General features: G+C 50.0%; 1 protein-coding gene across 1 annotated transcript; it reads left to right on the top strand.

Annotated features, from left to right (window-relative positions):
• Window positions 1-817: 817 nt before the first annotated feature.
• Window positions 818-23,953, top strand: LOC307222718 (B-cadherin-like). The gene is made up of 16 exons (XM_079988160.1): window positions 818-1,012; window positions 1,197-1,311; window positions 11,265-11,485; window positions 12,464-12,610; window positions 12,854-13,009; window positions 13,377-13,521; window positions 14,906-15,081; window positions 15,821-15,949; window positions 16,400-16,585; window positions 17,530-17,774; window positions 18,703-18,845; window positions 20,035-20,259; window positions 20,719-20,937; window positions 21,534-21,664; window positions 22,088-22,234; window positions 22,943-23,953. Exons 1-16 carry the CDS (start codon window positions 962-964, stop codon window positions 23,150-23,152), a joined length of 2,646 nt encoding a protein of 881 aa, XP_079844286.1. The 5' UTR covers window positions 818-961; the 3' UTR covers window positions 23,153-23,953.
• Window positions 23,954-25,511: the final 1,558 nt, after the last annotated feature.

Here is a 25,511-nt window from a genome sequence, read left to right as displayed (position 1 = left end):
GAAGCTCAAACCCCAGCGCCTCTCTGCTGGAGACGCTTTCCTGCATCTTCTGGAATATTTCGCTGTCTCCCAAATTGCAAAGTCCTTCCAGGATCTTCTACCACTCGGGCAATGATGGTCCCTGGACTGGGGGCTCCTCCACCGGTGCTCTACAACCAGGCCCTTGAAAATCGTAGCTCCCACAACCTTGGATTGCTCGTGCCTTGGGGTCCGGGGTTCCTAGCGGGAGAAGCCACGTGGCCTTGAGGAAGGGATGGCCAGGATCGAGCCCCATGGAGAGTTGCAACGACGGGGGGGGGACGGGGCTCAAAGGCGTGGGACTCAAAAGTGGAAGCGAGAAACCAAAGAGAGATTTGGACAATCCCTTTTTGAAGATGTCACTGTAAAAGTTTTATTTCCTTCTTTAGGTACTTTTTATTTTGAAAAATGCAGCCTCCAGCTGAACCCTCGTTAAAAATGCAGAAAGCTAAAATCGCATTAAGCGATGTAGGGAGGTGTGAAAGCAATTTGGAAGCGGGTGCTGAATCAAGAGGGAGGCTCCCCCTGCCAGAAAAGCGCCCCCCGCGTAACCGAAACACAGCCGTCGACACCAAGTTTCAGGGGGGTGTGTGTGTGTGTGTGAGAGAGAGAGAGAGAGAGAGAGAGAGGAGCCCCCTCCCCTTGCAGCGATGGAGCCGGTCTCGCCCCCTGGCCGCCTTTGCAAGACCCGGGCGAGCGGGGGGGGGGGCCGGGGCGGTGGCAGCGGGAGCCCCGCCCGCGGAGCCTCACCTGGCGCGGCGGCTTTAAAGGCGCCGGGCAGGCCGGGCGGAGCCCCGCAGTGGTAGTAGCAGGCGAAGCAGGCGGGCGACGCGAGGGGGCCTCCTTCAGCCCAGGCAGCTCCAGGCGACGCAACGCGGGACGCGCCCGGAGCTCCGACGAGGTTTCTTTGCCGACGGCGGCGCTTTCGCTTCTCGTCGCGGCGATGGGGCTCCCGCGGAGCTGCCTGCGGGCCCTCTTGTTTCTCCTCCTCGAGGTGAGTACCTAACTAAGCGGGTCCCCGAAGGACAGCAGATCCCGGGGAAGGAGAGCGATGGGGCGCATCAGTGCCTTGGGCGAGATGTTGTTCCTCGAGGGGAGGGGGGCACAGGGTCACGTTTCCCTTTCCCGCTTCCCTGAGGCTTCAGGTGCCTGACCGTCCCTCCGTTTGCCCCTCTCAGGTGGGGACGCTGCTAGCGGACCCGACGCAACCTTGCTCCGCTGGCTTCACCTCCAAAGTCTTCACCATCGAGGTGCCGGACGGAGACCTGCCCCGGGGACACGTTTTGGGCCAAGGTGAGAAGGCGGCGGCGCGCGCGGGGAGAGGGGGATACCGTCTGATGACTTTTCCAGACCTGGAAGAGGACTGGGGGCTTTGCGTGCTGGGCCAGGGGAGGCGATTGCACGATTTCGAGTATTTGTCTGAAGTGAGCCCCTCTCCGTGGCGTCTGGGCGCGCTCGCGTCCCTTTTTTTGGCTGTCCCTTCTTCTGCTCTTCCTCCGGCTTTGTTGCCCCCCGAGGTCTCCTGGCTGATCCTTTCCCTGTGCTGGTGTTTTCCCGTAGTATCGTTTATGGGGTGGGGCGGGGGTGAGATCCATCTCGGCAGAGCGCCTCGAGGGCTCCGGTTTGAAGATTGCGACAGGGCAGGAGAGGCGCCTTCGACGGCTGCGACGGGCTCCTCCTGCAACCCCGGGCGCCGCTTTTCTAATCCACGGGATTAGTCTTTTTTCCGACCCTTGCAAACTGGACTGCGGGCTGACCACTGCCTCTCTGACCCCGCCGTTTCTGAGAGCTACGAGTGGGGTTGGCAAGCGTCACTCGCCCGTGGCCTCTGGCCCTTGAGGTGGCCGCGCTCCGCCTGGCGCGGCAGTACTGTTGGAGGTGTCCTGGAATGGGGGGGGGGGGGTCTGCTTCCTTCCTGCTTACTCTTGGTGAGATGCTTTGTCCCCAGCCATTCTGCATGATAATCCTGGGCTGATGGCCCTTGATGGGCACCTGGTTGGGCCTGGGGGGCGGGGTAGGGCTTATTCCTGCGCAGCCATGTGCTCTCCCCTCCCCCGCCAGGTGCTTGTGAAGCTGTGCTGTTGGAGGGGGTCGGTGATGAGTTGGTTTTCCACAAGGTGTGGCTTGGAAATGACCAACTCAATGGAATGGAATTCCTGGCAAGGCAATAAAGGAACTTCAGTTGTTGTGGGTTGATTCCCATAACTCTTGAGACCCTCATTACCTAGCCCGTCTTCTGATACCCCCCCCTCCCTTGTCTTGCCTTTTTGCAATTCAAATCCCAGCATAACCACGAATTGGTTGTTTTGGTATTAGCATATTCTCTTAATTTGCCCAACTTTCTCTCTAGTTCATTTTTTCCCCTTCCTTCTGTGCTTAAGACCCCCCAAAGGTTGCTCATGAAATGCGCCCCCCCCCCCCCGCTGCCAGTTAACCTCAACGCAGTTGGAGGTGCTTTGGTGGAAGTTGGCCAAAGAGTTTGCAATTCTGACATCTGAGGGAGAAATCTTCAATTGTTTATTTCCCCAGGGATTCCACCCCCAATACATTATGAAAACTTGTATTCTGATACACCACAACTTGTACATCTATAGAACACATTATTACATGATCCACAAAGCAGTATAGATCTTTGGAACTGTTATTTGGTTTTCTGAAGAATTGTAAATGAAACGAAGTTCCATCATTCTACAGTTAAATTGTTTTACTGTTTTACTGTTTCCATAGGCACCACCAAATCCATTGCCTGAATAAGCTTCAGCCAAGTTTTGCCTCTTGGTATAAGCTTACAGTGGGACAAGGTGGAATTTGCTTCTATAGGGACTGAGGCTTATCATTACTCTTCATACTTATTGCTATCGTTAATAATAGTTACTGATATTGTAATTATCCTGTTTTCCTCCAAATAAGTTGTCCTGGCCACTTGCCCCCCCCCCCCCCCCATTTTATCCTCTCAACACCTCTGTGAGGTTGATTGGCTAGGTTGATTGAGAGAGTGAAAAGTCCAAGCTCACCTAATGAGCTTAGCAGCTGAATGGGGATTTGAACCCAGGATTCCCCAGTCATCACTGCACCATTCCTGCTTCTCTGGCAGCTTTCCCAGAGGAGCTTGTTGTGTCCTCAAGGCTGATCTCCCTGAGCCCCACTTGAATTCCTGTAACAAGGAGCAGATGGGCCTTTGCAGCCTTTGGGCCAACAGAACTGGGCTTGGTTGATATCCCACATTACGGCTTCCTCTGTTCCACCCACTGATGGATGAGAATGTTGTGTTCTTTCCTGAAGGTGGGTGCTACCTAAATTTCGTGATAGACCCCCCTAGGCACCTGTTGCATGATGCCATTGAAGTTTCTCCATCCTCCATCTTTCTTGAGGTCTGCTGCTCCAGATGATGTTGATAGGGGGGCGGGGGGGGGGGGAGGCAGGCTGGCTGGCCTAGCTGTTCAGCATGGCATCCTAATTGCCAGCAAATGTGTGTCTAGTTGTTTTGTGAAACAGGGGCATTGTGCATGGAACAGAGGCTGGTCTGTCTCCTTTTCTCGGTCACCCCTGCCAGGAGCAGGAATCCGTTTAACTCTCTCTGTGCCAGTGACTTAACTCCCCCAGAGACCGAAACTGCCCCTTCTGCTGCAAGCAACCAGCTCTCCCTGCCTCCACCTCCCCAAACAGAATTCCTTCCACCTGCCTTGGGGTTGGGAATGAAAGGCAGTGGCATGAGCAGTGAAAGAGTACTGGCACACTGGCCGTCCTCGCTCAGCAAGACCTTCCAGTGTTCGAAAGTGACCTGTTAACCCAGCCGTGGCCTAATCCAACCTGCACACAATTTGCTGGCTGGTTCCCAAAGCCAATTAAAAGGCCTTGCAATGCAAATGTTTGTGTCCTTTAGGTCAGAACCTGGGCTCCCTGCATAGTTTGGTGGGAGGCTCTGTAGCCCCAGTTTCGAGTTCACAAAACTTTCATCTGATCTCCACTCTGTATGGTTGGGAATTCTCGATTTGCCAGATTATGTGCCAGCTCAGTGCTAGAGCACAACGAGGAAATCCTGGCTGACTTAATCTCTCTAGATTGGCCTCTGTTTCTCTGCTGCCCCAGGGAGATGGTCCAAGTTGTATAGCATTATGATTTCATTGTTTGTTGCTCATGGTAGCCTCTGGAACTTGGAGGAGGAGGAAGTTTACAGCTCCTGAAAGTGTCTGTTACTCTCCAGAGTGCAACTTCCAGTCATATAGGGCAGGAATACCTCCTTATCCATGCCCAAGGTGTAACTTAAAGCCAGGGCTTGGCTATGATGCATACAAAGTAATTAGAGCTTTTGTTCATGTGCAGAGTACATTTTAATTTCAACTAAATAATTGCAGCATGTATATTTGAGACTCAGTAGCAAGACTTCCTGGCCGGTCAGTGTAGCTGCTGTGCAATCTGTATGTTTCTGCTACAAATAGATTCCTCTTTATGCTTTTGCACTCTAAAGTCTTCTTTTGTATACTGGTGATGGTGATGATATCTTACCTGTTCCTTCACCGTAGGCTCCCAGGGTGGGTTACAGCAATTCAGTATTCAGTAAAGAGTTTTAAACAAACTACCAAGTTGGTCCTGGAATGTGTGTGTATGATGTCAAGGGCCAGGGTAAACTGATACCTGACGGAAACTTATCAGAACACTTTGGCAGTTGCGAGTGGATTAGCTGAAATTACTGCAGCATCTCTCCGCCCCCCCCCCCCCAGTTTTATCAAAGCTGTTATGCTGATTTGCCTTCTGTTGCAAACCTTCCTTCGAAGGTGGCTCTGTTCAGCCTTGTCCTCCATAGGACAAGGAACCTTGGTGGGTTCCTGGCTGTATTCCCTGCCCCTTCCAGAATTTGCCTGGTGTTTACTGAGTTGCTGAAGGAGGGTTTAATCAGCTGTAGCTGCAGCTCTCCTCACCTCTTTGCACAGCTTGACCTCCATAATGGAGGGGCCTTGAGATAAGAGCGCAGAGGGAGAGAGGGGGAGGCAGAGGGAGAGAGGGGGGAGCGAATTCCATGCATGCTGGAGAAAGGGGGAGGTCATGGTGGGGGGCAGGGCTGCAGTGTAAGCTTGTTCCCCTGTTACCTGCTGTGAAGTGGGCCGAAAACTGCTTGCCCATGTGGGCACAGAAGGAGCCCCTGTGCCTTCTCTTCTTTCTCCCTTTGCGCTCAACATCAGCACCAAGGGCTTCCTGTGCCTCTGTCCCTCAAGGGCAGAACAAGCGTCTGCCCCTGCTGCCCGCTCAATGGAGGGCTGGAGTTGGAGCCCCAGTCCAGAGCCGAGTGAAATATAAGAGGTTAATTGCTAACTCCTTCGTTCTTGTTGAGGTGTGGCTGGCCAGGGATTAACTGCTCCAGTGACTGCACTGACTCAAAGGCCGAGTTATGGCTTTGGGGGCAGGTTGCAGGATGTGATGGGGCCCTGCCTGCCTCTTCAGCCCCTGCTGTGCGCTCTTAAGAGGCCCCAGCAGACCTTTTGGTTCCAGCCCTGCATGCGCGCGTGACCATTAGGAGCTGCCTTGCTTGTGGAAGGAGGCATGGCAACCCACTTGCTTTCCTTTGCTGCTGCTGCCAAAGCCTCTTGGGGAAGGGAAGAAGGAAGCTATTTCCAGTAATGGCATACGGAGGGGTCTCTGCTAATGGCTTTGGGGCGCGTCAGATTCCACTAAGTGATGAGAGCTCAGAGATGGACTGAGATGGCTTTGACCTCCAAACCTTTCCATGCCTGATGTGCACAGAGTCGGAAGAGTCTGTTCTTTCCCAGCAGAAATGCCAGTGCTTGTTCCAGAGAGGTCACGGCTAAGCAGGCGCATCTCTGCAGCCACAAATCTCCGTGCTGGGAGGAGGAGCTGCAGTGGGAATTACCCACTGGTATTCCACACTAGTCCTACTCCGAGTGGACCCTTTGAAGTTAGTGGATGCAACAACTTAGGCAGGCTCATTGATTTCAGTTGGTCTCCTCTGAGTAGGACTTAGCTGAATGCAACTCATAGTCCTGAATGTCACTGTTGGCAATGGGTCTTTGCTCTGCATTTTAGGACCAGTACAGGGTGATTTTGATGTCTTGAGGTATTTTTAAAAGATAAGCAAATTTGTTATGGCATACAATTTTTTTGGTGTGTACAAATTTATTAATGAAGATAAAAGAAAAAGTGGAAAGGGGGGTTTAGGGGGGAACAACAGCAAACAAAAAAGGCGTCTCATGTTGACAATACAAGAACCATCATACATCCATCTATCTTTACACATATAGCTCATTACATATCATCTAAATGTCCAGTTTGCTGACTCAAGTTCAGTTGCTGTTTATAAAACGTGCAAGGGCCTGGAGGCCTTCAGACTGTTGAGTAATAGATGGTATTTGTGTTTCCAGGCTTGTTATGGCATAGGTTTGTATGGAGGAAAGTCTGCTTGACCAGATGCATGGATGTGCTGTCACGCACATTTTCATCTGATTTATTGAATTCTGATCCTCAAGCACTTCTGCCATAACTGACTAGGGTGCCACAACACTACTTGTTTTTGCTGCAGCAGGCTTGACACACAGCTGCTACTTTTCTGGAACTTGGTACTTCTGTTCATGGGTTTCACACACAGTTGCTGATGGCATCATCGCACAGCTCTGTGGGTTCTCTGTGTTTTGTGCAGTGTTGCCTCCAGGGCTGGCCCCAAAACATTTTGCTGCCTGAGTTAAAGGACAAGATGGTGCCTCCTCTCATTCCAGGTGCCAGAAGCAACCAGATGGACACTTGAATCTTACTTCAGCAAGAGCAATGGGGCCATGTTCTCTACTGAGCTGCTCAGAGTGGCTGGGGCAACCATGTCAGATGGGTGGCATATAAATAATAAATTATTATATGACTGCAGTTGAAGACAGGAGGCTAGCTGAGGCAATGTAGTGCCAACCTCATAAAGCACACAGCTCTGCCCACTCAGCACCCATCAGCATTTACCGCCTGAGATGACTGTTTCCCTCTGCCTAACAGTAGGGCCAGTCCTGGCTGTTGCCATCAGTGGTTTGAAAGCTCTCTTGGAATATTAATGGCTTTCTCTAGTTCAATAAAGAAAGGAATTGTTTCATTTAGGGTCTCATTTCAGTTGTGGCTTTAGATACTCTCACTGATGGGGCATGACTCATGAGCCCTTCTGCTCTTCAGAGCCTCACGGTTGTTAATGGTGTCTGCTAATTACTGTAGGCTTTTCACTGTCTCCCAACAGGGCTTGTCAACAACAGTCAGATAAGTGTAGTTGCAAAAAGTCACTTGTATAATACTATCACTAATTGTCATCAGGGATTCTCTTGATCTCAGAGTCATTCTAGAGCTGTTCAAGCCCCTCTTGTACCCTCCAGATGTTTTGGGAGCTGCAGTTTCCCTCAGCCCCAGCCAGCATGCCTGTGTCATAGTTCTAAGGAGCTGGAAAGGACCAGGTTGGAGGAGGCTGTTGTAGTTTCTCTAGTAGTTTCCCTGCAGCACAACAAAGTGTGTGGCACCTTGAAGACCTAGCAGGCTTATTGTGGTGTCAGTTTCTATGGGTCAGGACCCACTTCTTTAGATTGTCTCAGCCTTTATACAACCAACCAATCACTGCATGCTGCAGATACCTTCTGCAGATACCATCTTCTTAGGAAGTCCATTCCACAGAATGTAGGAAGTGGGCCTTTAGTGTTGTGGCACATGCCCTCTGGAATCCTTTCCCCTTGAATAATAGACTGGCAAAGTCCCTGTTGTCTCTTCTGCACCTACTGAAGATTTTCCTCTTCTGACAAGAATTGTAAGTTGAGATCTTTTCTGAGCACCTTTGGGAAGAAGCTTGAGATATAAATTTAATTAATAAAAGAAGAATAAATAAGGTCAAATCTGGTGCAGCTGGTGCTTTCTTTGTTGGCTCTGCCTGTATACAGAGGGTAAGAGGTTCATAAGCTTCCATGGGCCATTCCACACCCCATCTCCTGCTTGGCATTTTGTTTCGTTTCCTTATACAGTCTTACCTTGGTTTTCGAACAGAATCCATTCTGGAAGTGCATTTGACTTTCAAAAACGTTTGAAAACCAAGGTGCGGCTTCTGATTGGCTGCAGGAGCTTCCTGCACTCAATTGGAAGCCGTGTCGGGTGTTCAGCTTCCAAAAAACGTTCACAAACCGGAACACTTACTTCTGGGTTTGTGGCGTTCAGGAGCCAAAATGTTCGAGTCACAAGGCGTTCGAGAACCAAGGTAGAACTGTGTTTATATCCTGCTTGCCTTTCCTCGTGAAACTAAAAGCTGTATCCACGGGCTTCCCATCCAGGCTCTGCTTAGCTTCAGCAAGGTGGTGGCCTCTGTGGTCAAGAACCTGCCTTGCATGCGGAAGGTCTCTGGCTCAACCCCCAGCAGCAACTCCAGGTAGAATTGTGATAAACTCCTGCCTGAAATGGTGGAGAGCTGCTGCCAGTTGGTGTAGACCAGGCACCCTCAACCTGTGGCCCTCCAGATGTTTTGGACTACAATTCCCATCATCCCTGACCACTGGTCCTTTTAGCTAGGAATCATGGGAGTTGTAGGCCAAAACATCTGGAGGGCCACAGGTTGAGGGTGCCTGGTGTAGACAATCCTGAGCTAGATGGACTGTTGATTTGACATTGTGTAAGGCAGCTGCTACCTATGTTCCTCTGCAGCTTCAGCCCATACCCTGGGACAGCATGAGAGGGAAACCAGCCTGCCCATCTCCTTTGATAGTCTTCATCCAGGTTCCATAATACAGGAGTAGGCAGACGCTGGATCTATTAGTAGATCTCTGGGGTCACTTGCCGTACATTGGCAAAGTGCTCTTGCTTCTTCCAGATGGTACAACAGCAGCAACTAAAAGCCTCTTTCTAAATTCGGCTGTCTTGAGGGAGCGGGTGGAAATGAGGAGGGAAGACAGGAGTTGGTTTTTGTGTGGAAAAAGCTTGAGACTCAGTTAAGGAACTGAAAACACATTCCTGGGCTGAGCATATGCACTCAGAAAAAGTGCCATTTACGCTTCAATCTGTTTGCCTACCCCACTGGTCCCCCCAGAAAGGGGAACCTGCTGTGGTTCTGGAGATGTTGTTGAGCTTCCGTCAGCTCCAGCCAGCATGACCAACGGTCAGGGCTGATGAGAGATGGGGTCCAACAATATCTGGAGAAAGGGCACCATCTCTGGACTATTTGACTTCAGTTGGTGGATCTTGGGTGTCTAGTTTAAACAATGAGAAAGGAACAAGAGAAGGGTCTAATGTAGCCTTCGTCAACCTGTGCCCTCCAGATGGTTTGGACTACAGCTCCCATCAGCCCCAACCAGCACGGATGGGAGTCATAGTCCACAGCATCTGGGGGGCACCAGGCTGCCAAAGGCTGGTCTAGAGTGGGCAGTGAAGCTCATCCCTGAAAGGGCATAGAGGAACTTCTCTGCAGCAAGCTCAAATACTTATCCCTTCCTATGACTGACTCATAAGCCACATGATTGAAAGCAGGGGCTATAAAGAGGCAGTGAAACTAGTTTGGGCTTTTATGGAAAGTCTCAGGAAATGCATCATGCATCTAATACTGCCACACAATTTCCTGGTGGGAAGGGGATATTTTCCCAGAATCCAGAGCCAAGGCCCTGGCTGCCGCCGCTGCTGCAGTCGATTTAGGGTGTGTTGCAGATGCCTGCACTGGTGACACCAGAATTAATGTATTCGGAGGCTTTGCTAGTTGGCTGGAAACAAGAATATGGGGAGAGGCAGACTAATGTTTGAGGTGTGTGCACTGTCTCACCTTGTCCCCCTCAACATTTGAAGCAAAGTGGGAGACATAGTAGTGGCATCCTGGTGGGATGGGGATTTTGACTTGTTGTTTATGGGGTTCTACTATTTCCCAAAACGTATGTTGTCTTTGTTTGGATCTGACCACCCCGGAATTCAAAATGCTTCAATATTCTTGTCTTAAGTAGAGGATACAAAGCCCTTTTTAGCCAGGGAGCCAAATTCCCTTCTGGGCAACCTTCAGAGGGCCACATACCAGAGGTGGGCAGGGCCAGTGGTAAATGCTGGCAGAGTAATTAATGAAAATTTCGCAGTGGGCTGTTTTTTTGCACACACTCCTCTATCCTGTGTCCCATACCCAAGGCATTCACGGTCAGAGTTTTGCCAGCCAGGCAAAAATATTCAAGGGGGGTACAAAGCAGGGGCAGTGATCTGAGGACAGTTCTGAGGGCCAGAGGCCTGGGGGGCCACATTGGCCCTGGCCTGAGGTTCTCCAACCCTTCACCAAGATGTTGGAATACAGTTTGGCCAGGCGTGTGCGTGTACATGCAGTTGTACACACTAGGACCTCCCTAATAGCTATCCAATTTCTATTTCTTGGAACTGGTGCAAAGTATATTTTGTTCTCCTGTTGGCTGGACAATCAGGCTTCTCAGCTTGTCTATACTGATGCAAATGCTGCTGCTATCATTCCCTGAACATTATTTTTTGGGGGGCCTCCATATTATGAGCTGCAGCTGAAATATGAGGCCAGGACTGGGAGCAAAGTGATGCTTTGTTGTTTGCATTGAGAAAATCCAGATAATTTGATGATGACAAGCATCCTGCTTTGTGACTGGGTGTGGGTTCAGTCCTGAGCAAGAGGGGAGCTAAGCCGCAGTGGGCTTCTGCTTCCAAGGCCAGTCAGTGGGATCTGTTCTGGCATGCACAGAGGGCTTGGCTGCTTGCTACATCAGCAGAGCAGAGTGCTCTAATCAGTCTGGACTAAGCCTGGATTTCTCCTGCTGCTGCTGTTGCTCTGGCCAATGCTGCTCAAACACCCCCTTGCTCTGCAGGGGCTGTGCAAGCAATTCAAGGTCCTCGAGTGCCAATCCATTAAAGGGCAAGCAAGACCCCTCCCATTCATTTGCAAGACTCTTGAATGCAGTTGAGATCTTTCAGTGTTTCCCTTCCTGGGCGATGGCTTATCAGCAGCACATTCCAGCTCTCCTCCTCCAAACTCTTGCTCCCTCAATTAGGAAACTTGTTTGCACATGTGCCGAGACAGGTCAAAGTTTGGCTGGCCCTGATAAGGGTTGCTGATGCTCAGGGGGGATCTAAATAACTTGGTCTGTGAGCTGCTGATGGCCTGGAGGATCAGTCAGGGCCAAAATACCTCTCCTCTAGGGGTAAGATTTAATTCTTAATGTTATTGAGTGGAGCTTTTTCCTGCTAGGCTACGATCCAGGCTGACGCAGCCTCTTTTCCTTCTCCCTCTCCCTCCCTCCCCAACCCCCCAGTCCAGTTTGCAGACTGCCAGGGATGGAAGCTGGCCTCATACACAACAGAGGATGCCAACTTCCGGGTGCTGCCCAATGGGACGGTCCTGGTGCAGCGCCAAACGCGGCTCCATGGGCAGCAGACGACCTTCGCTGTGCATGCCTGGGATTCCACGGGTACCAGATCCTCCTCTGCCTTGGTGACTGTGCTGGTGCGGAACAAAGGCCCTCCTTCTCCAAAGGTAGTGTGCAAAGCAGCTGGCAGGGGCCTCTGGGGGAGTGCAGGTGGCAGGCACCATGGCAACCTTTGTCCTTTGAGAATGGCTGCTGTGGTGGAAACTATGCTAATAGGGAAGGCTGTACCTCTGCAGGTGGAATGCACCTCTCTGAGGAGGGGCTCCGTTTGCCACAAGGAGGGAAACTCTTCCTGCTACAGAAATAACTCTGGATTTCCCCACAGCCTTCATTTGCTCTAGCTTCTAATTCTGTTGCTCTTGGGAGCTTCTTTTTTGGTGTTTTCAAAACTGGCTCCTTTTCTGGGTTTTTGCAGAGAATTTTGATGGGTACTTGCTCTCCAGAGGAGGACATTTGGGTTAGAATTGTACAGTGGTACCTCAGGTTACATACACTTGAGGTTACATACGCTTCAGGTTACAGACTCTGCTAACCCAGAAATAGTGCTTCAGGTTAAGAACTTTGCTTCAGGATGAGAACAGAAATTGTGCTCCGACGGCGTGGCAGCAGCAGGAGGCCCAATTAGCTAAAGTGGTGCTTCAGGTTAAGAACAATTTCAGGTTAAGTATGGACCTCTGGAACGAATTAAGTACTTAACCTGAGGTATCACTGTATATAGAATTCCCTATTCTGAAGCTGCCGGTAGGCTTAGCTGGGCCAGCTGCTACTGGCGGGGGCTGCTGTCAGCTGTTCTCAAAGCAACTGACAGTGACCTCCCCACACTGCTGGCCTTGCAGCGTGCAGTGCTAACAGACCTGCTACCTGCCTTCTTTCCTTGTTGATAGCTGGATAGGATATGAGTGCAGTCGAGGCACCAGAATAGCCCCTCTTACTCTGCTCTGTTGTTTTTGCTCAGCCTTCCCCAACCTGTGGGCTCCCAGCTGCTGGAGCCGATGGCAGTCCACCCACACCTGGAGAGCAGCACCTGGTTTGGGAAGGCAGCTGCTGTTGCAGAGGTCTCTAAAACTCTTGGTCCCTTCTTACAGGAGGAGTTTGAGCTTGCCAGCCAAGCAGAAGTGCTGTATTTCTCCCCAGCAAAGCCTGGCCTGAAGAGGCAGAAGAGGGACTGGGTTATTCCTCCCATATCCGTTCCTGAAAATGAAAGGGGCCCGTTCCCTAAGAACCTTGTTCAGGTATGGCAGATTCCTGGGGTGGGGGTGTCTGTGGGCCTTGCCCCAGAGGTAACAAGGGCATATGGATTCATTCCCAGGGTATCTGTGCTTAATGCCCTTTTATAATGTGTTGCTTGAGGCTGCAGGTGACTGAGCTTTTCGGATAGCGAGGGGTGCTCAGTCTTCCCGAACCAGCAGCCCTCTACGGAAAGTGAGCATCCAGTGCTTTGTGCAGCATCTCCTATCTTTCTCTCCCTGCCTCAGATAAAATCCAACCGGGACAAAGAAACCAAGATCTTCTACAGCATCACCGGTCAGGGTGCGGATAGTCCTCCTGAAGGAGTCTTCATCATTGAGAAAGAGACAGGCTGGATGAAAGTGACTCAGCCGCTGGACAGGGAGAAGATTGACAAGTACCATGTAAGGGAACTCTTTGAACTAGCACCCAGGAGACCAGGGTTCAAATCCCCATTCAACCATGAAGCACACTGAGTGACCTCGGGACAGTCACTGCCTCTCACCCTAACCTACCTCACAGGGTTGTTGTGGGGACTAAGTGAGATGGCGGCGGGCAGGGAGGGAAGACCCATATATGCCACCTTGAGCTCTTTGGAGGAAAAGGTCAGATATAAATGTAATAAATAAATAAACCAAGCTGCCTGCTGGGTTTAAGTCTGTCTGCAGGCGTTTAGGCTGGAAGGATGTTCCTCCCATCAGATTAGAAGCAGAGGGAGGAAACTTCCAGGCCACAGAAGTGCTTTAAATGTAGCTCTCCGTCTCCCTGCAGCTTTTATCCCATGCTGTGTCTGAGAACGGCAAGCCTGTGGAAGAGCCCATGGATATCGTCGTCAAAGTCACAGACCAAAATGACAACAGGCCTGAGTTTACCCAGGAGGTCTTCAGAGGGTCTGTCTTGGAAGGAGTGACACCTGGTAAGGAGGGGGAGGGGTTGGAAGAGGGAGCAAATGGCATCATGTGGGGGGGGGAAGAGGGGGCACCTCTGGGCTGGTTATGCACACTCTGTCTTCTCCTATTTGCTATCTGGCTGCAACAGTGGGTGGATTTCCCCATGCTTTTAAAATTAAAAATAAATCAAAATCTGGCACCACCACACATATAAATGTCTCTTCTAACTGGGAACTATAACAATGCTAATTTCAATAAAGAAGAAAGTCCCCCTCTTGATAGATAAATCAAACATCCACTTTCCAAATTGACTAATTCTGTTGGCTTATTCATTTTGGCAGCAGATTATATTTCCAAAACTAAAGCCTTGATTATACAGTGGACGGGTTTGACCATTTTCATTGGATGCTTATGGCTGAAGTGGAGATTTACGTATACTTTAGTGGTTGATTATGCAAGTATGTGGTGGTATCAGATTTGAAAAGAGGCATCCTCATTCTACTTACCCAACTTGTTTCCATCCAGAAATTGTTGGACCACAGCTTGCATCACTCCTAACCATTGATCAAGCCTGCTGCGGCTAATGGGAGTTATAGTCCACCCACATCTGGAGGCAATCAAATAAGAGAAAACTGCCGTAAGGTGTTCAAAATGCCACCTGCTCTTTTGTTTTCTAAAATATAAGCAAGCCTTGCCATGTGCTTCTGAATCTCTCAATCTAGCACAGTAGCAGATTAGATGAGAGCCAGTGTGGTGTAGTGATTAAGAGCGGTAGTCTCGTAATCTGAGGAACCGGGTTCGCGTCTCCGCTCCTCCACATGCAGCTGCTGGGTGACCTTGGGCTAGTCACACTTCTTTGAAGTCTCTCAGCCCCACTCACCTCACAGAGTGTTTGTTGTGGGGGAGGAAGGGAAAGGAGAATGTTAGTCGCTTTGAGACTCCTGAAGGGGAGTGAAAGGCGGGATATCAAATCCAAACTCTTCTTCTTCTTAAATTGGTTATTGAAAACTAATTTCTTACTCCAGCCAATGACACTGTCCAGACCAAGAAGCCCTTGAAGCAAAATATCCTGTCCAGGAGAAAATGGACACTACGATTGGCTCAGACCCTTTTAAGCTTTTGGCATTTTGGGAGTTGTAATCCAAAAATGCCTAGAGGGCACCAGGTTGGTGAACGATGGTGCAAGCTATGGGAGGGCTATAGCAGTGGGAGCAGAGCACCTATGTTGCAGGTGCAAGGAACCCCAGTTTCAAGCGGAAACAGTCATAGGCTCGATAGACAGATTTTGCTTGTCTTGAAGGCTGCTGCTTCATATGCTGGGCATTACATTCACTCTCTCCTTCCCCGTCCCACCCCCTCCTTCTTCCTCTTCTCCCTCCTCCTCTGCCTTCCCCTTTGGCACCAAACCAGGCACCTCCGTGATGCAGGTCACCGCTACGGATGCAGATGATGGCATAACACAACTCAACGGTGTCATTGCCTACTCCATTTTGAGCCAGGTTCCCGAGGTGCCCCACAAGCAGATGTTCGCCATCAACAAGGCAACAGGGGCCATCAGTGTGATTGCCAGTGGCCTGGACCGAGAGGTAAAAGGCCAGCACGGGGGGCGGGGAGCCATATAACCCATTACCCACTCCACCATATAACTGGTGGAGTGGGTAATGGGCCTTGGCTGCCTGGGTGGAAAGGCAGCATCGCAGTAAGTACAGTGACCAGCTAAACTCTGGGATCTGCTGCCATAAGAGGTAGTGGCAGCCAACAATTTGGAATGGACAAATTTCTGGAGGGCTATATTCTTGTGATAGGGCATTATTTCTTGTGATTCCCAGCAACTGGTTTTTGAAGTGGGGACAGAGTGCTGTTTTGCTCATGTCCTCCCAGTGGGGTTCCCAGAAGAGGCATCTGATTGGCCACTGTAGGGACAGGATGCTGGAGTAGATGGCCCTTTCCACTTTAGGGCTGTCTTTCTGTTCTGAAGTAAGTACCGCTGGAGCAGAGAAGAGTTTTAGCTCTAACCCTCTTCTCAAACCTCAGGAGTCCTTCCTCTTTGGAGAGCTGCAGGATCCTGGACATGAATTCATCTTCAGATGACTTGTAGGCCTAGTGGGGCCCGGGGAGGTCCGCTTTGCTACTCCCAGATTAGACACAAATCCAGGCAGGAGGTGTGGTTTCAAGGGTCTAGTCCTGGTTTGTGAGTGTGAGAATGTCTGCAGTGGGTGGCGTACTTTTTCCACAGGCTACTGAGTGAAGGAAGAGACGCTTTTACTCAAATGGAGCCTTTGTCAATCCGTCACTAATACCAACCACAATACTTGCCTCTTCCAGAGAGTGAGCGAATACACACTGACCCTGCAAGCAGCAGACTTGGATGGCGATGGGTTAACTGGCACCGCAGTGGCTGTGATAGAAGTTGCAGATGTAAATGATAATGCACCAGAGTTCAAGGAGCCAACGGTAGCAATCCTGCATTCTTTGGAGCAACTACTGGGGGGGGGGCTTGTGGGGAGATGCACATGACATTGGGGTGTCTCAAGGGGTCAGACAATGCAGCAGCTCCTTTAAATGCTTAGGGTTTTGTAACTGTTATGTAGACAACTGCTGCTTATAGCAACCCCCATTGTTTTAGATCTTCCTGGTTGCAAAACGGCCTTTGGCTTATGTGGGTCAGAAATTTCATCCCAAAGCCCCAACAGGATAGGCACACCCCTGGCTGCACAAATGATTCCAGCAGACTGAGGACTGCTACTGACAAGGCCACTAGGAGTTTGCATACTAAGCTGAAGGGGTTGGGGACAGGTGGTTGGGTTGAGTTGTGTAGTGCATGCATAATGGGGCTGTGCCTTGCAAGCAGAGAGGAGCATTTCCCAATCCCTGCAACTAACTGGGTGGTTCCACTTCTCCTAGTACTCTGCAGAAGTACCAGAGAACGAAGCAGGGCTGGAGGTCGTGAGGCTGGCTGTGACTGACAAGGATGCGGTCGGCTCCCCAGCATGGCTTGCAGAGTACAACATTGTGCAAGGCAATGAGGGGAATTCCTTCACCATCTCCACTGATCCAGAGACCAATGAAGGCATCTTGAAAACGGCTAAAGTAGGTGCTGGAATGTGTGTGCTTGTACACCTATTTTATTTAGGAAAATTTTTGTGCTGCTTAATCAACAAAGTATCATTTAAGCGGTTGGCAAAGAGTTGTACAAAATATTTATGGGTAGGGTGGGGGAATAAAAGCAGGCTTTAAAAACAGTACACATTATAAAATCAGAATATAGATAAAATCAACATTAAAAATATATACATAATAAAACAGCATGCCTGGATAAGCTTCCCTATGTGGAAAAGGTTTTAACAGATGTCAGAAACAGTCCAATTGAGGTGCCTGTTGGATATCAATAGGCAGGGAGTTCCAGAGAACAAATGCTGCCATTGTAAATGTGGAATAAATTTTTGTGACACTTGTAGAGCTGCCATTTCCCATGCTAGCACAAAAGAGAAAGCAGTCAGTAGAGTAGGGCTAGCATTAACAAAAACAACAACCCACTTTCTAGTTGGAAAACAGCATTTCATGATGGAGAGCAAGTATATATTTATTTGCATTTTCTTAATTTTGGGGGAATGGCTTTTGGGGCTATGGGACTAATAATAAAATGCTCAGGTGGACATAAAGATGGATCTGGGAGTTGAGTTGAAGAACCACCTCCTGATTCATTGCAAGTCCTCAGTAAATCTGTGCATTTAATCAAACATGAGGACTTAGGAACCTGTTAGGATGCTGAAGGAGCAATAGCAGCAATGCTGTAGCCCAGCTGTGCAAAACATCTGGTGGTTGGCAAAGGCTGCTGTTGCCTACAGCTGCTGTCCTTGCAGTAAGGTAGTTTGCCTAGTCCAAGAGACACACAGGGGGAGGGAAGCAGATGCCCTTGGCTCTAGTTCACAACTGCGGTTGCTGCAGTTGCCCTCCCTGGTTTTGCCACTCCTCTCCTGCTTCAGCCCCAGCAAATGCCAGTTCCACATGTCTGTTTTTTTCCTTGTTTTTAGGGCTTGGACTTTGAAGCAAAGAAACAGTACCTGCTGCAAGTAGCTGTCACCAACCAGGCCCCTTTTGTGGTGAAGCTCCCAACCTCCACAGCTACTGTGATAATCAACGTGAAGGATGTGAATGAGGCCCCAGTCTTTGCACCTCCCATCCACAAGGCAGAGGTTTCAGAGGACATCCCAATAGGGCAGAAAGTCACCGCATACACGGCACAGGACCCAGATAAGATGCAATCCCAGAAAATCAAGTAAGCATTTCTGTTGCTGGTTGGCCAGGAGTTGAGCCTAGTGGGGTGAATAGTGTTAACAGCCAGGCAGCATTGGCTTAATGGCCCGATGAGAGGTGGGTGGAGATCAATGGTGCTGATCGCTGATAGCAAAAGCCACATCAGGCTGGGCTTTGTTGCTTCTAAACATTTCCATCTTCCAAGAACGGGATGTCCATCAATGCTCAGTGGCTCCGTCTTAATAAATGGAACCCTGGGTGCTTGAAAGGGAGGGCAGGAAATGCAGGGAAGGTAAAGTGATACCTCTTAATGGACTAGCTCAGGTTGGTGTTGAGAAATGTGCAAGTGCCGCAGAATGTAAGGAGAAGTCAGTCTTGAGTTTCAGAGCAGGCATGCAGGCTCCCTGGATCAATAGCAGCTGGTCAAATAAGGCTGCATTTTATCTGCTTTTGAGTTCAATTCAGCAAGCATATTGTTCTGAAGTCAAAGGCATGATGTTGGCCTGATCCAGAGAAAAGATTGAAATCAAGATAAATTGCATTTTGAAAGATGTGTGTCTCGAGGGGTAGGGATTGTTTACCTTTCCCCCCTGGGGACGGGGCAAAAAACAGCGCTTCCGAAATGCAAGTACGTTGCCCCACAACCCTTTTCTATGTGGCTCACTTGTGATGCATTGTTCTAAAAAAACAAGGGAGGTATATATTTTAGATGGTTAAGATCCTTGTGCGCACAAAAAAACTGGGAGGAGAAACATGAGCCAGCTTTTCTGGCATGCTAAGTCTTCCACCTGCATCCCGAAACAGGACCCATCCTAACATTGCTGTAGCAAATAGTGTGCGCGAATTAGCCCCAAAGCTGGGAGATCAGGGGCTTTCTTGCTGGCATGCCTTATAAGACACATTCCTCCTTTTGTGGTTTCTTGGGATTTAAACGTGTTCTCTCCTGCCAGGTACTCTATGGGGAATGACCCGGCTGACTGGCTGGCCATCCACCCGGAAAACGGCATCATCACTGCCAAGAGCAGCCTGGACCGGGAGTCCCACTTTGTCAAGAACGACACCTACATGGCCATTGTGCTGGCGGAGGATGATGGTAAGCTCTGTGTGGTAGGAGGGACGAGCCCCCTGCCCTGGGTCACCATCTCTTGTGGGGGAAGGGAATCAAAGGACTCTTTGTTGGCCTGTGCATCAGCCGCCTGGGAGCTTCCCATGTGAGGGGCACGTGGCTATGGAGCTGCAGCCTCCTCACAGCCTGTCACGAGAAACCACATCCCAGACCTTGGCTGTTTATCTGTTTAGGAAGTGGAGACAAGGGCAGAGGCGGGTGCAACCCAGGCCTTCTGAAGACACAAATCAGGGGTCCCGGACAGCCTCCTGCTGGCTGACTAGGATGGGAGTAAGATGCAGCCACAGGCCACAGTGGATGGCAGTGGGGAAGAGGAGGAAAATGTTCATCCACATATTACCCGGGTCACCTCTTGCCCCTTCCCCACCCCACCCCACGTTCTGCTTCTCTTGAGAAGAACAGTGTTGCAAGGACTCACTTGGGGATGATACGCACAACACCACAGCCACAACTCTTACTATGCAAAAGTCTCACATTCTGTGCTTAAAAAAAAAAAAAGTAGGCTAATAAGCCACATTGTGCAGGTTAATGCTGAATTAAGCATGCTCTTCTCAACATTGCATGCATTTTGAACAGGGTTTAATGCTCTTCAAAAGCCAAAGCAAATGGAATATATAAGCTGGTGGCAGTTTGAGCATCAATCTTAAATAAAAAGCCTATTTGACTTGACATACTTAAGCATGTTTTACTTCAAGAAATCATACACAACACAGATCCTCAGAATAAATTACATTAATGCAGATAGTTGGCACAAGCCTGAATGTTTTGCACATGTCCTCATTCTGTGCGTTCTGAACTTGCTCTTTGTAATTGGTGAGATTCTGGACTCCTTTATGCTTTGTTCTGTTTTGTTTTTGCAAAGAGCAACTCTTGGGAGCAGGAAGCCATGTAGCTATACAGGACCCAGAAGCTCCATCATTTTCATGCTGGAGTGTAAGGGGACACTGCCAGCCTTTATTAAGGCCTATCTCTGACCATATCCATTAGAAAAGTTCTGAAACCTGTGGACATAATTTGAATGCCAGGTTCCTGGCATTCTCTGCAGAATTGTGTCTGGGAAGGTGTGGCAAGTGAGTCTGGGCCAGACTATAGCCCTGCCTCTTCCTCATTCATCTCTGTTTCTAAAGCCACCTTCTTTCCATCCTGCTCCAAACAGGAACCCCTCCAGCAACTGGGACGGGCACCCTCCTGTTGACCCTGCTAGATGTGAACGACAATGGCCCCGAACCCGACCGGCGGGAGATCATCATCTGCAACAGCAAGCCAGTGCCCCAAATGTTGCGCATCCTGGACAAGGACCTTCCCCCCAACACCTCCCCGTTCCGTGCAGAGCTTCTCCACAACTCGGAAGAAAATTGGGCTGTTGAGATGGACAGCAAAGGTGGGGTGAGCAGTGGGGAGGAAATGGGGTGCCCTTCCAGAATAGCTGTCCATGGTCTGTGCTGGAACAGGAATCTTCTCTCCTTTGGCAGCAATGCCCAAGTGACTCCCTCTTCTTAGTTTTCCCTTCTCTCCTCCCCACTTTCCCCACAAGGTCTTAGCCAGCCAGAGATGGTTATTCCCTGTTCCCTTTGGGACTTAGGAATATCCCAGGGAAGCCAGTTGCCCTGGCTGGGGTGAGCTCCCCTGTCTGCACATGCTTGGAAATCCTTTTTCTAAGACAGTCTACTTGGGTAAGGTCCTACACTGTGTATGGCCGTCATTCCTTTTCAGCAGGTGCAGCTGAAGAGAATTCATTAGCTGAGTGTTAACAGAATGCTTCTTTCGGTGGCCATAATCCATTCCCAATGAGCCGACTTCCTGTTTCATTGCACTTATGCTCTGGTTGTTCCTTTTGCAGGAGAAATGGCAACCCTGACACTGTTGCAGCCCTTGAAGCAAGAGACGTACAAAGTTTACCTCCAACTCTTTGACAACCAGAACATGGAGCGGCTGACAGTCCTCACAGCAACTGTCTGTGATTGTGAGGGCCATACAGAAGGGTGCCCGGGTCCTCAGGGGACTGGCATTGAGGCTCCCATCATCTTAGCCATCCTGGGAGCCATTTTGGCTGTGCTGAGTAAGTGTGCAGGTCACTGACCTTCTGTGTCTGTGGACAGAGTGGGGGAGTGAAACCTTGGAGGGCAACTCCTTATACCAGAGGTTTTCAACCTTTTTGAGCCCATGGCTCCCTTGACCATTTTTTCTGAGGCACCCCTGTGGGGCTTAGGAGCCCAGTTGTGTCACCCCTTGCCTGCCAAGCTGGCAGCATCTCATCCTTTTTCGAACATGCTCCCTTGTGGAGTGTTCCCTCAGCCTCCTCTCCTCAGGAGTCCTCTGGGCAGTTGCTGATCTCTGAGCTGATCCCCTGCCCCATAAAGAGAGGTGCCTTATTACACTGCCCTACAGGGGCCTGGGAAGCACTTTCTGGCTAGCCCCAGAGGCAGAGACGCCTGCTTCCAGTAGACTCTCAGTTCACCCTTCCAAAACCTATTGCCCTCTCTTTTGGACTCAACTCCCATCAGCTCCAGCTTCATATAGCCATGCTGACTGGGACTGGTGGGAGTTGTAGTCCGAAACACCAGGAGGGGGCACCAGACAGGGAGAGGTTTGCTCCTCTGACATGAGTGCAGAAGCACCTGAAGATGCTGTGCTGAGTCTCTGTTTCTCTCCCAGTTATCCTGCTGCTGCTGCTCCTCTTTGTGCGAAGGAGGAAAGTGGTGAAGGAGCCTTTGCTGCTCCCAGAAGAAGATACCCGGGACAACATTTTCTACTATGGTGAAGAGGGAGGTGGCGAGGAAGACCAGGTGGGTGCCCCTTTGGCTCTATCCAAGTAAAAGAGACATGAGGCAATTGAGGAGGTGTCTTCTGTAAAGGATGTGCTGTGTTGCAAATGTCTGATGGCGCTATAGTATCCTCAATACGTGCAATGCCCCCAAAAGACTCTCCTCCCAGAAATAAGCATGGTCTTTTGCTGAAAAACATGTTCCATCCAGTACAGCTGTCCATCCTCTACAGCCCACAATGGGTCAGGTGGTGTTGTGACCTGGTCTTCATCCTCTCCAAGTGTCTTCCCCATTTTGTTCCAGTACCTCCAGTTGCCTACCATCAACATCTAAATAGCAAGGAAGGGGATGCAGCTTCCTTGCCCTGTTGTATTCTGCAGTTTTCAAGCTGCAGAGCCTCTGCATCATCTTTTCTCTCTCCTCTTCTCCCCCTTCCTCTGAAAGGACTATGACCTCAGCCAGCTCCACAGGGGCCTGGATGCTCGTCCAGAAGTCGTCCTCAGGAACGATGTCCTGCCCACCCTTCTGCCAGCTCCACAGTACCGCCCGCGCCCTGCAAACCCAGATGAAATTGGCAACTTCATCCATGAGGTAAGGTTGGAGGAGGAAGGTGCTGAAAGGGAATGCTGGTCGGCAATCTGCTGCACATTCCAATGTTGTTGGACTCCAGCTCCCAGCACCCAGCCAGTATGGCCAGTGGCCAAGGATGGCGAGTTGTAGGGAGAGCTACAGGTCTGCCACCCCGCAAGCAAATGGCTAAAGCCAGCCAGATGGGCGGGGTATAAATAATAAATAATAAAATTAGTAGTAGTAGTAGTAGTTTGTCTTTTCATACTGTTCTTCAACCCCTAAATAGTTTCTAGAAGTCTGTCCTTTCAGTTTGGTACCATCGAAATTGACGGGCAGCAGCTTTTTCCGGTTTCCCAGCTGTGCTGCTGGAGACTCTGCAATCCACAGATGACTAAGACTGATTTTACATACTGATTTTATACCCCACATCTCTCACATGAATGTTTGTTCATTCAGAAATAACTATCCATTCTACCAGCTTGCAATGTTTATTTCTTGAGAGAACTGCAGTCTGAGAAAAAGTTTTCCTGCACAGTTGGTTCTTAGCTCTGGTGTAAAATGTGAAATTCCTCTTGACCCTCAGAGATATAACTGGCTGTTCTATACAGCTCAGACTATTATTATTAAGAATCACATTCCATGAGGCATCCCAAAGCTATTTAGAATATACTGAAAACATATAAAAAACTATTACATCTATAAAGGCAGCTTCTCCCCTTGCTCCTGCAGAACCTGAAGGCGGCAGACACGGACCCCACGGCGCCCCCCTATGACTCCCTGCTTGTGTTTGATTACGAGGGCAGTGGCTCTGAGGCCGGCTCCCTCAGTTCCCTCAACTCCTCCAGCTCTGACCAGGACCAGGATTACGATTACTTGAATGACTGGGGCAGCCGCTTCAAGAAGCTGGCAGACATGTACGGCGGGGGCGTCGACGACTAAGAGCCATGGGTGGACTTTTGCAGCCCAGAGGCTGGGTGGTCGTGGCTGGCTCTCACCCCTGCCGTTGGGGATCTCTGCAAGAACCACATGCTCCTCTTTCCCAGCAAAGCCTCCCTTGCATTGCACCGGTTCCTGCCTGAATGCCAAACACACTGCATCTCCTCCTTGGGTCCTTGGTGGCAACACCTGAAGCCCTGAGAAGGACCCAGCAGCTTCCTGGCAGAGTGTCTGGCTTCCTCTGAACTCACAGGCTGCCTTCATGAATGTGCCTGCGAAGACTTTCTAGCCAGATGAGTGATGCTGTACGTTACCTGCCTCCGAGTGCCTCTTGATGAAAGCACCATCCCTTGCCAAGGAACCTGTCAGCATTCAGGGAGGTCTGCAATCTATACCCTGGTTCCAAGAGAGGGCGTGTGTCAGAAGATGCCCAGTTCTCGCTGCTGGAGCTGATGTGTGTTCCACCCATGTTCATTTGGTGTCCCCATATGAGATGCATGGATGGACTGTGGGATGGGGCAGGTGTGGTGCATGGGGATGTAGTAGCTGTGTGTGTGATGTAGTGGAGCAGCCCTGCCCAGACTCCTGCGATCAGCTGGGGCACCTGCTCCCCACTGGCTCAGCCCCCAAAGTGCCAGCAGTCCTCTTAGAAACTCTTGGCTGCTTTTTTTTTTTTAATACGCATCTCCTAAGTGCTCCTAGGTCAGTTCTTTCCTACTTTTAGGTACGAAATAGACTTGGTGTTAAGCTAAAGGGTTGGACAATCAGGGTGTAAAGTTTTAATAAAGGATTTTCTTTTTTAAACATGGGTGTTTTCTCTGAGCCTGCCTATGGTGTGTGATGGGAGAGCATCAGGAGTTGCTCAGGGATGTCACGGGGCACCAGAGCCTACCTAAAATGTATCCAGGGGGAAAACAAACCCACCAGCCTATGTTTGTCCAGATGTTTTGGTCTACAACTCCCATCCGCCCCAGCTATGAGGGGCTGACCCTCTAATCAGTGTTTCCCACCCACCTCTCTCATCCTCACTTTCTCTGCACCCAACAGCATTCTACTCATGTAAAAACACACTGATTTCCGGACCATCCGCGGGCCAGATTTAAAAGGCAAATTAAAAGGCTTCTCCCTCGGCCTCCCTAGGAGGCCTGTCTTTTTTAACAGTTGCTGCTGTGTTTTTGTCCTTGTTAAACCTCTCCTGAGGGAGCTGGCAGGAAAGGGCTGCCAGGGTTGCACAGCTGCTGTGGGGAGGAGGCGCTGCACAGGGCTGGGGGGTGCAGGTGTCTTCCTTGGCACTGGTGCAGCTGCATACACCACCCTACCTCGCAGAAACCCTGTGGGAGACCCAGGCTGACCACTATCCCCCCTCCCCAGGGGCAACCATCTGCCTCCAGCACATTCCTGGACAATAGTCTCCTCTGGAAGCTCAGCTATCTGTTGAAACCTGAGTCCCTCTTTGAAGGGTGGGGGAGTAGCTAGGCTGAAAAGACCTTGCCCACTCCTTTTTACTTTGCCCCTTCTCAAGTATTACTTGCTTCAGGGCCCCTTGGCTTGCTGTCAGTCCCCATACTCACCCAACAGGTTTTTCTTGCTCCAAACACCTCCCCTCCCCACCTCCTTTCCCTTTTAAGTTACTTATAGGGGTGACTGCAAGCCTGAGGGCAGAGCCAAATGCCAGGGGATGCTGCTGTTGCTGCTAGACTGACAAGCAGAGAAGGGGGTGCCTAGAGAGGGAAGGTGGATACATGGGTGCAGTTAGCTGATTGTGGCCCTGGGCAAACACAATCTCTTTTCTAATACAGTGGTACCTTGGGTAACAGACGCTTCAGGTTAGATGCTTCAGGTTACAGGCTCTGCTAACCCAGAAATAGTACCTCGGGTTAAGAACTTTGCTTCAGGATGAGAACAGAAATTGCGCGGCGGCGGCGGCACCGCCGGGAGACCCCATTAGCTAAAGTGGTGCTTCAGGTTAAGAGCAGCTTCAGGTTAAGAACAGACCTCCAGAACGAATTAAGTTCTTAACCTGAGGTACCACTGTAGTGAATGTTCTCACATTTGCAGGGGTAGGTACCAATCAATAAAAAAATAATTTTATTTATTTATTTATTTATTTATTTATAAATAAATAAAAGCCTTGGGGAGCAGCTAAAAGCAACACCTCCATGAGCACTGACAGAGTGTGTCTGCTTAGTAGCCATGGAGTGCAGAGTCAGCCACAAAGTTCACTGGGTGTCCTTGGGCCCAGTCACTCTCACTTAGCCTAACCTACCTCACATGGTGGTTATGAGGATGAAATGTTTAGGGGGGTTGGGGAAAACCCAATATGCTACTTTGAGCTCATTGGTGGGATATAAATGACCTAATT

Source organism: Podarcis cretensis (assembly GCF_951804945.1).
Source record: "Podarcis cretensis genome assembly, chromosome: 8".
NCBI lineage: Eukaryota > Metazoa > Chordata > Lepidosauria > Squamata > Lacertidae > Podarcis > Podarcis cretensis.
Note: the sequence above shows the minus strand (reverse complement) of the source record. Positions and strands in the feature narration are given on the sequence as shown.

Coding starts and splice junctions, on each gene's coding strand:
- LOC307222718 (XM_079988160.1), top strand. CDS start 962: ATGGGGCTCCCGCGGAGCTGCCTGCGGGCCCTCTTGTTTCTCCTCCTC. Junction 12,611..12,853: donor TCCCTAAGAACCTTGTTCAG/GTATGGCAGATT, acceptor TCCCTGCCTCAG/ATAAAATCCAACCGGGACAA. Junction 20,938..21,533: donor AGCCATTTTGGCTGTGCTGA/GTAAGTGTGCAG, acceptor TTTCTCTCCCAG/TTATCCTGCTGCTGCTGCTC.